The sequence below is a fragment of the Mustela erminea genome, chromosome 20 (assembly GCF_009829155.1).
Source record: "Mustela erminea isolate mMusErm1 chromosome 20, mMusErm1.Pri, whole genome shotgun sequence".
NCBI classification, from domain to species: Eukaryota; Metazoa; Chordata; class Mammalia; order Carnivora; family Mustelidae; genus Mustela; species Mustela erminea.
Window position 1 is genome coordinate 1,118,031 of NC_045633.1, and position 9,486 is coordinate 1,127,516.

Here is a 9,486-nt window from a genome sequence, read left to right on the forward strand (position 1 = left end):
CTTTGGGGGGGGGGTTCCTGATCCCAGGGTTCTGGGACGGAGCCCTGCACCGGGCTCCCTGTTCCAAGGGAGGCCCCCTGTTTCTGTTCCCTCTCTTGCTGTGTGTCTCTGTCTCTGTCAAATAAATAAGTAAATCTTTAAAAATATAAAAATAAAGGCAAAACCCCTCAATGGCTCCCCTTACCATCAGGAGGAATCCAAACTCCTGACCACAGGGGCTGCCCAGAACCTCCCTTTGCCCCTGCACACAGCCCGCACCCTCCGTGCTCAGGGCATTGGTAGCCGTGCCTTCGCCAGGCCCAGTCTTCACCCGAACATCTGTCCTCTGTCCATTGCTTCCGTCAGGTCTTTAGGAATATTACCCAAGGAGGGTGGCCTCCCAGGCAGAGGGAACAGCTTCCACAGCCTTGCTTTTGGTTCACTCTTTCTTTTCTTTTCTTTTCTTTTCTTTTTTTTTTTTTAAGATTTTATTTACTTATTTGACAGAGCGAGAGATCACAAGTAGACAGAGAGGCAGGCAGAGAGAGGTGGGGGCGGGGGGAAGCAGGCTCCTGCTGAGCGGAGAGGCAGATGCCTGGCTCCATCCCAGGGCCCTGAGATCACGACCTGAGCGCAAGGTAGAGGCTCAGCCCACGAGCCAGCCAGGCGCCCCGCTGTATTTTCTCACTGTCTGTCTTGTGCTGTCAGTGCACTGGTTGTCTGATGCTCCGTGGAGTGACAGCTTCTGTGGGTTCGGGGACTCCCCCTGGGGCGGGCTGTCCAGCGTCTGGGCACCTCCAACACGCAGATGCTCCTTCAGTGTATTCCGTCAGTTGCTTTGCCAAGAGGGCAGGGAAGACGGACAGACAGACAGAATGCAAGCTGCCCCAGCCGCAGAAAGCCTGGGGAGGCTTTGGACTTCTACAGCCTGTGGAGGGGGGAATGTAGGCTGGGCATCCGGTGACTCCCACTCCCTCTAGGACTAAGGTAGGCCCCCGGCAGACACACGGGTACATTGCGGAACGTTCAAACCGGAGCCAATGAAGTGGAAGCGGAGGGGGGCCTGGTGTCCCTCTGCCTCCGTCATCTTCCTCCGGGCTCTTCAGGCACGGAGTCAGAGTGTTTGCCGGACGTCCCCGCATGCGGGGCACAAGGGCCCATCTGGTCTCCGGGACCGACAGAGGATGAGCCTGGAGACCCCTCCCACGGGAAGAAAGGCCTCTCTTGCCCTCTGGAGAGGGGCTGGAGGCCTGCTGTGGGGAAGCTAGGGACCAGGCTGCAGGCATAGGAGACACTCCGGCTCTCCTCGTAGGCGGGGTCCGCGCATCAGAGTGAAGCTATGATAAGCACGGGAGCCCCTGTCCTGAGGGTCCCAGGTCTGTCATGCGTGGAAAGACCCGGGCATTCTCCCAAGGTCTCAGACCTCTCTGAGCTGCCGTCTTCAACACTCGGTGTTCGGTTCCATCCTGTGGGATCTACTCCTAAGAAGGAAGAGGAGAGAGAGGGACTGGGGGGGGGGGACAAAGAACAGCAGCAGCAGGAAAAAGGCACCGAGAGAGGGAGTTTAAAGAAAAATCCTCAGAGCGGGAGATGCGCCGCGGGGTTTAAGATCAAGACAAGGAGAGAACCGGGAAAGAAAGGAAAACCGGAGAGGGCCAGAGACAGAACAAAATATCTGGAATGAAGGAGAAGTTAGGTCAGCAGGACAGGCTTGTTTTGACCTTGGAGAAGAGAGGTCAGACAACACATCCTCGGCTGCCCTCCTTATTCTGGAACCGCCGGGGGAGGAGCCCTGTCCTATCTCCGGCTCCTTCAGGTGGGGCTGCCTGGCTTTCTGGGGAGGAGTCCGCACTCCCGGACGTCGAGCCGATGAGGGGGGGGTGGGTGCTCTGTGTGTCCGGCTCCTGGTCAGCAATAAGAGGCTAATGACTCCAGCCCCTCCCTGGGCTCCCTCCTTCCCTCTGCTCGGGAGGATCAGCTGACGCAGAGGGTCAAAGAGCCAACCCTAGGCGAGTCCAAGTAGGACTCAGGAGTCCATCCTAGGGACTTACAGGGAATGGAAGGGCCTTCGAAGAGAAATCTATGAGGTCAGCCCCGGGGAGGTTTCAGACCTTGGGGCTGGCACGTGGGGGCACTGGGGACAGGACCGGGGAGGATGGTTCTGTGTGGGCGTAACCCCCAAAATGTTCAGCTGTGGCTCCCAGAAGTCCTAAGTTCCTGAGCCCCGATCTGCCCCCGAAGGAGGACCGGTCTACTTCGTTAGCTTCCCACTTGGCCCTCTGGCCGGACTGTCTGACCCCAGGAGGGGATCTACAGGTGTTCAGTGTTCACCTGCAGCACCATGTTACCCTTTCAGAAAAGGTTTGTGAACCATCTGGCAGGTTGAGGATAGACAGATGGGCGGGCGTGGCGATGGGGAGCAAGTACAGCGAAATAGTAACTAGGGCAGAATGGACATGGGGCTATACGGGTGTCACTGTGTAATTCTTTTCATTTTTCTTTATGTTTGGATATATATATAGTAACAGGGAAGACAGAAACAATTGTCTGGAAGATAGTAGGCGCTCCTAAGTACAGGACGTGGCGACTAGAATCCCTTTCCAGCAGGATCTATGATTCAAATGCCCTACGAGGACAGTGCTTATCCTGAAAGATGACAGCTTGCGGGGGGATCGCACCTGCGGACACCCAAAGAGGGGAGAGAGAGACTTAGACCACACCCAGCAGTGATCGGTAACTTCTCCCACCCAAAGCTGCCGCCCCTTCGGTTGGTGAAGTTTTCTCAAGTGCGTTCTGGGAGTCCTGAGATCTGGGCCTTGGCCCCGAGCGAACCCCACCCTGTGATCTAGAACCCGTGCTGGGGAGAGGCAGGATAAGAAATTCAGGACTCGGCCTGACGACTCACCCTAACAGATTGACCGTATTTGCTCAGGAGGTGAGGTTCACACGATAAACAGCAGGGGGAGGACTTGGACCTGGTATAAAAGATCAGAAAGCGTCAGGGGGTTACTTTGCACTTGAAACAGCCAGGTGAGGGGTGACCGAGGCCTGAGCGAAGGGGTGACAGGGATGGCTGGGTTGAGTTGGGGGGAATTCAAGCTGAGCTGGGCAGGAACCTGCCCGGACTGAGTGGCAGAGGACACCTGCGTTGTCAGCGAGGCTGGGACGCTGCGGCTGAATGGGGTGCTAAGATATCCGGGTCTCTGTGGAAGGACTGGGGATGCCTGGGGTGCTCGGGAGCATTGATGTGGCCAGATTTGTGTTAGTGGGGAAAGAAGGATGATACGTGGAGCAGGCGTCTGAAATCTATTGTCTTTTTTTTCTTTTTAAAGATTTTATTTATTTGACAGACAGAGATCACAAGTAGGCAGAGAGGCAGAGAGAGAGAGGGAAGCAGGCTCCCCGCTGAGCAGAGAGCCTGATGAGGGGCTCGATCCCAGGACCCCGGGATCATGACCTAAGTCGTAGGCAGAGGCTTAACCCACTGAGCCCGCCAGGCGCCCCTGAAATCTATTATCTTGAGCCGGTCCAAACTCCCCGTGCAATCTCTCAGTGTGTCCACCTCTGCCTGAACTACTCTGATGCTCATGGTGGCACAGTCTCGTCTCTCATCACCTCTGCTCCCCGGGTGACACAGACACAGCTCTAAAATGCTCCTTTCCTTCTGACCTGAGACCAGCGCGAAGCTAAGAATTTTACCTCTGCCCAGGAGGTCCCCCGAGCCAGGCCAGTGCATCACAGGCAGATTTCAGCTGGTCATGCTCAGACTCTTGGTTGGAAAACTCAACCGTCCCTAAGATCTGGAGACGGTCTCCACTTCTTTGCAAACTCTCTTCCTGCTTCGTGCTGGGAGGGAACAGGACGTAACACAGCTTGGCCCAGATAGAAGGTTAGGATTGATCTTCTGACCTGGGATAGAAGAAGGGTGTTGGCTACCTCCAGACCAGGGAGGACAGAGGGGTTACGGACACAGTAGATAGTCTTCCAGGAGCAGGACCAGAGATTAGAGACAATCCTTTCCAAGCCCAAGACTAGGTCAGTTAGGTCTGAGTTGAAGCATAAAGAAGGTGGAGTCTCAGCTGGAGGTCAGGGATGCCTGGCTAGGATGAAGTCCAAAGGAAAAAGGCTAAGCCTTGACTTTCTGCTTTCTTTCCACTTCAGCCCCAGAATGTTGGCCATCGCTCTTCTGGCCCTTCTCTGTGCATCAGCCTCGGCCAAGGCCAGTAAGTGAGAAAGAAGCCAGGAGCCCAGCACTAGCATCATGGGAAGGCAGCCTTCTGCAATGCTGGTGGCCACGGCTCAATTTCAGAGGCTGGCTTGGGGTGGTGGGCACTGAGTTGTGGGAGGTACTGGGGTGGTGGGGAGAAACTCAGCTCCTGAGGTTTCTTCTCTGACTCCTCCTGTCCCCTCCAGTTCAGGCGAGGGCCTCCTCCTACAATGGAGAGTATGGGGGCGGTGGAGGAGAGCGCTTCTCTCATTCTGGCTACCAGCTGGAAGGCCCCATCACCGCCATCCGCGTCCGCGTCAACAGATACTACATCGTAGGGTAAGATTCTCTGCGTTTCTCTGGTTTGAGGATCCTCTGATCTTGGTGAACTGGGAAGTTCTCAGTCTACTTGGGGTCACGTCTGTTCCAGTCAAAGTCCCAGGGATAATATGTATGTGAAAGAGATCTGAGGCCAGCGCTGCCACAACCAGCCCTCCAGCCCCCAGCACACGTGACCTTGGGCAAATCTTCTAGCATGGCTGCTGGGGGGCCTAGAAGCTGGCTGGTTTGGTGCCCAACCCCCCCCCCCCACCAGAGGCATAAGCCCCCTCAGGCATTTCTCCCTCTTTGCTGATGTTTCTCCCCCGAAATATGCATCTTCTGAGCCTGGACTACATCCTGGGACAACAAAGTCTCTGCCCTCATGAGAGGCTTCCAGAATATTCCTTCTGCTCCTTTCGCATGGGGTGGCGGGGGGTGGGGGGCGTGTGGTGGCCGGCACAGCGGGAATCTAGAGTTCCCCAAATCAAGCTCCTGCACTGGTCTGGTCTGGCTGACTCTGGCTAAGTTACTTTTCCTTTCTGAGCCTGTGTGTGTTTTGGCAAAATGAGTTGAAGTTCCCCGTACGATCTCAAGGGCTCCCTCATCCCTCCCATGCCGTGGGACTGGCAGGAGACTTGTCCCCCCTGTCCCCGGTTTGCGGGTCTTGGAGGGTACGCCAAGAGGTCCTGCATCCTGGTCAGCCCGCTCAGTGTGCGTCTTCCTCGCCTCCCCGCCCGGCCCCTAGTCTCCAGGTCCGCTACGGCAAGGTGTGGAGCGACTACGTGGGAGGCACCCAGGGCGACCTGGAGGAGATCTTCCTGCACCCCGGGGAGTCCGTGATCCAGGTGTCTGGCAAGTACAAGTATTACCTGAGGAAGCTGGTCTTCGTGACTGACAAGGGCCGTTACCTGCCTTTCGGGAAGGACACAGGCACGAGTTTCAACGCCGTCCCCCTGTACCCCAACACCGTCCTCCGGTTCATCAGCGGCCGCTCGGGTTCCCTCATCAATGCCATCGGCTTGCACTGGGACAGCTACCCCAGTGACTGTGGCAGTTGCTGAACCCCAGGCTCGTCCCAGGCCGGGCACTGCGGTGGGGGTGGGAGACCGTCTCTACCACTAACCTCATCCACGTGGCTCCATCAAAAAAAATAAAAGGACATAGCGGCCACTTGTGTCTGTGGGTGTGTGCACTGGGACCCGCCTCCCGGCTTGGGCTCCGGAGGTGCGGGTCTTGTGTCTGGCTGTCTGTGGGACGTCGCTCTGGGGAAGAGTGGGAGAGAGAGAGAGAGAGAGAGAGAGAGAGAGAGGGAGGTGTAAGAGTCTTGGGCTTTTCTTCGTAAGTTATCAGAGGAGATAAGATTCCAGCTTGTACCAACTCGTTTTCAAGGAGAGCTTCTGGGACTGTTTACCCAAACTGGGGTTCTGAGGCGGAGGGTAAGGACTAGCTGTGTCTTATCACCCAAGTCCCAGATGTTCCACTCTCTAGCCCTCCTCGCCCCTGGAGATAAAGCCTTTCCACCAAAAGGCCCTTGACCTTGACTCACTTGCTGTCTGTGGCCTGGGCCGTTTTCCTTTGTTCTTTCCCAGAATCCACCTGACTCCTGAAGCTTGGCCTACGTTACTCCTGCCTAGCTGCCCCCCACCTGTGCCCAGCAGCACCGGTGTCCTTGCTTAGCTTAGCTCGTGAAGAACTGGGCTTCCTTCCCTAAGAAGCCATCACCTTCCCAATGCCTTGTACTCGGCCAATACTATCCTCAAGAAAGGGCATGATCAGAAGGGTGGCTTTCCATCATGGCTTTTCAGGGACAGGAGGGTTGCTGTTGGCTACATAGATACAGCGAGAATATAAAATTACTTCGAAGAGAATTCTTCGGACTCTAGTTGCCAGTCCTAAGATTGTGAACAGTTTTTTGTTTCTTCTTTCCGTGTGGTGGTTGGGGCTGGGGGAAGTCACTCAGTGCTCCCAAAAGATTGATTGACCTCAGGGGGATCATTTCTTTCCAGTGAGACAAAGATGACAAGTATGTCCACGTAATTTTAGTTTTGTTTTTTACAGATTTTGTTTATTTATTTGTCGGAGAGAGAGGAAGAGAGAGAGCACAAGCAGGGGGAAGGGCAGGCAGAGGCAGAAGCAGGCTCCCCGCGGAGCAAGGAAGCTGATGTGGGACTCGATCCCAGGACCCTGGGATCATGACCTGAGCTGAAGGCATCAGCTTCACTGCCTGAACCACCCAGACATCCCTACATGTAATTTTAGAAAGAAATGTTATATAAAAAAAAGAAAGAAAGAAAAGAAATGTTAACATTACAGAAGCAAACTCGTATCTAGCTTGTTTTTTTTAACAATTTCTTTCTTCCTCTCAAACAACTCCACAGAATGGAGTAATGATGTCACTGTAATTTTTTTCTGAGATACACAGCACCGAAGATCCACCCTTTTAAAGTGTGTCATTCCGGTGGCTTTTAGTACATTCAGATGGTGCAACCATCATCTCGAATTCCAGGATACTGTCATCAGCTCAGAAAGAAACCTCGTGCCCGTTAAGCAGTCACTCCCCATTCCTCTGTCCCAGCCCCTTGGAACCACTCATCTACTTTCTGTCTCTATGGATTTGCCTATTCCCGACATTTCGCCATTTCGTGTAGAAGGAAGCATACAATACCGTGGCCTTTTGTGTCTGGCTTCTCCCCCTGGGCATATTTGCAAGGTTCATCCATGTCCTAGCACGTCAGTACTTTGTTCCTGTGTGTGGCCAAGTCTGACCGCAGCTATCTGGTCAATTTTAGGATGGGCTCTAAACCAGCGCTTTCATCGGAGGCGGGTGGGGGTGGTTTGGGGGGGGGGAGGTTGGACCACACTCTCATCTAAGAGGCAGAAACAGCAGAAGGGGATGGAGTAGTGCGATTCCTGGCTTTTGCCTAGTTACATTAGGCTTTTGTACCAGATTTGACTTCAAGAAAATTTTTCTTTACTTATAAAGTCTGAAAATTGCTGAAGTGAGCTAATCATTTATCAAATATTCTCTGCTCGGTGCTTTGGAATACAAAGACCACTGAAAGTTGGGTTCTCTTCCTCTAGTTGAGGGGAAGACGTGGTGATGGGAGGGTGTGTGTGTGTCTCTGTGTGTGTGTGTACGTGTGTGCACATGTGTACAGGGGCCCAGTCCTGGGCGCAGGCTCCAGGTTATGCAGAAATATGAACATACAAAAATGAAAAGTGGTTTAGCACAGCTAAAATGCAAAGTACAACTGGGTAAAGATGAAATGTCATGGAGAGGCTGGAGCCGTGAACGTCACGCTAAATCTATTGTTTATTTTAGGGGCTCCAGGAAGCCATTTAGCCAAAATTTCGCCCGAGGGATTGATAAGATTTATAAGAAAGTCATTTTTTTCTGGTACAAGTGGGGAAAACAGATTGAAGGGGAAGCAGGGTACTGGCTAATAGGTCTAGATCAGAGAAGAAAGGCAACAGTGTGAGGAAGAGAAGGGGGCGGATTTGAGAGATTCCCGGCAGAGGGGGCTCCGGAGAACTTGATCCATGAGCGCAGAAAGGTACGTGAAGGAGCGGAGTCTAGAAGAGCTGCCGCGTCTAGTATCAGCAACTGGGAAGAGTGGGATCCTCTCTGGGATGAGGAGAACAAGGGAAAATTAGCCTTGTTTTAAAATTTATTAATTTTTAGGGTGCCAGGGGCCGAGGAAGACGGAGAGAGAATATTAAGCAGCCTCTATCCCCAGCATGGGGCCCGACACGGGGCCCGATCTCACAACCCCAGGATTAAGAGTCACATGTTCTACCCACTGAGCCCAAGAGGTGACCCCGAGAGATGACAGGATTTATTGCAGAGACTTGGCTCCCCAGATGTGGAGGCGGGTGAGGCAAGTCTAAAATCTGGAGGGCGGGCTGGCCGTCTGAGAACTCGGGCAGGAGGGTGTGCTGCGGTCCAGAGGCAAAATTTCTTTTTCCTCAGGGAAACCCCAGTTTTTTTCTTTCACTTCCTTGTAAATTAATGTCTTATGTTATCAAAATTTACACATTTAGTAACTTAATTTTCTTAAATTTTTTCCCAGCTTTGCTGAAGTATAATTGACAAGTAGAATTCTAATATTTTTGAAGTATACAGTGTGATAGTTTGATACATGTGCGTGGACAAAGCACTCCCACAGTCAAGCTCATTAACACACCCATCATCTCACAGTTGCCTTAAAAATTTTTTTTAATTGAAGAATAATTGACATACAATATTGTATTAGTTTCAGGTGTGCAACATAGTGATTCAGTATTTATATACATGATGAAGTGGTCGGATCGTCCGGGTGGTGCAGTCCATTAAGCATCCGACTCTTGGTTTTGGCTCGGGTTGTGATCTCAGGATGGTGAGATGGAGCCCTCCGTGGTCATCAGAGTCGGCTTGTCCCTCTGTTTCTCCCCCACCCCTGCTCATGCTCACTCTATCTCTCAAATAATAATGATAAATAATAAAATAAATAAGTAATATCTTTAAAAAATTGTTACAATATCATTGACTGTACCCCGTACATTGTATATTACATTCCCATATCTTATTTATTATTTTTTAGAAAATATTTTATTTATTTATTTGAAAGAGAGAATGCACAAGCAAGGGGGAGGGGCAGAGGGAATGGGAAAAGCAGACTCCCCACTGAGCAGGGAACCAGAGGAGGGGCTCCATCCCAGGACCCTAGGACCATGACCTGAGCAAAAGGCAGACGCTTAACTGACTGAGCCACCCAGGCACTTCCCATATCTTATTTTAATCAACAGTTACCTTAAGAAAAATTTTTTTGTTGGTGAGAATGCCTAAGATCTACTCTCTTAGCAAACTGCAATCATTTAATATAGTATTTTCCACTAAGTCACCGTGCGACACGGAGGAAAGTCTATGCCCTTTTACCAACATCTTCTCATTTCCCATATTTCCCAGCTCTTAGCAACCACATCCTACTGTTTCTTATGTG

The 9,486-nt window shown here is 52.2% G+C and overlaps 1 protein-coding gene across 1 annotated transcript; it reads left to right on the forward strand.

Annotated features, from left to right (window-relative positions):
* Positions 1 to 4,092: 4,092 nt before the first annotated feature.
* Positions 4,093 to 5,649, forward strand: ZG16 (zymogen granule protein 16). Its single transcript, XM_032327881.1, has 3 exons — positions 4,093 to 4,202; positions 4,393 to 4,525; positions 5,253 to 5,649. The coding sequence occupies exons 1-3, from the start codon at positions 4,148 to 4,150 to the stop codon at positions 5,566 to 5,568; spliced, it is 504 nt and encodes a 167-aa protein (XP_032183772.1). The 5' UTR covers positions 4,093 to 4,147; the 3' UTR covers positions 5,569 to 5,649.
* Positions 5,650 to 9,486: the final 3,837 nt, after the last annotated feature.

Bases quoted from the DNA above. Each gene is read 5' to 3' on its own strand.
- ZG16 (XM_032327881.1), top strand. From the start codon at position 4,148: ATGTTGGCCATCGCTCTTCTGGCCCTTCTCTGTGCATCAGCCTCGGCC. The intron at 4,203-4,392 runs GTAAGTGAGAAA...TGTCCCCTCCAG, and splicing joins ATCAGCCTCGGCCAAGGCCA to TTCAGGCGAGGGCCTCCTCC. The intron at 4,526-5,252 runs GTAAGATTCTCT...CCCGGCCCCTAG, and splicing joins AACAGATACTACATCGTAGG to TCTCCAGGTCCGCTACGGCA.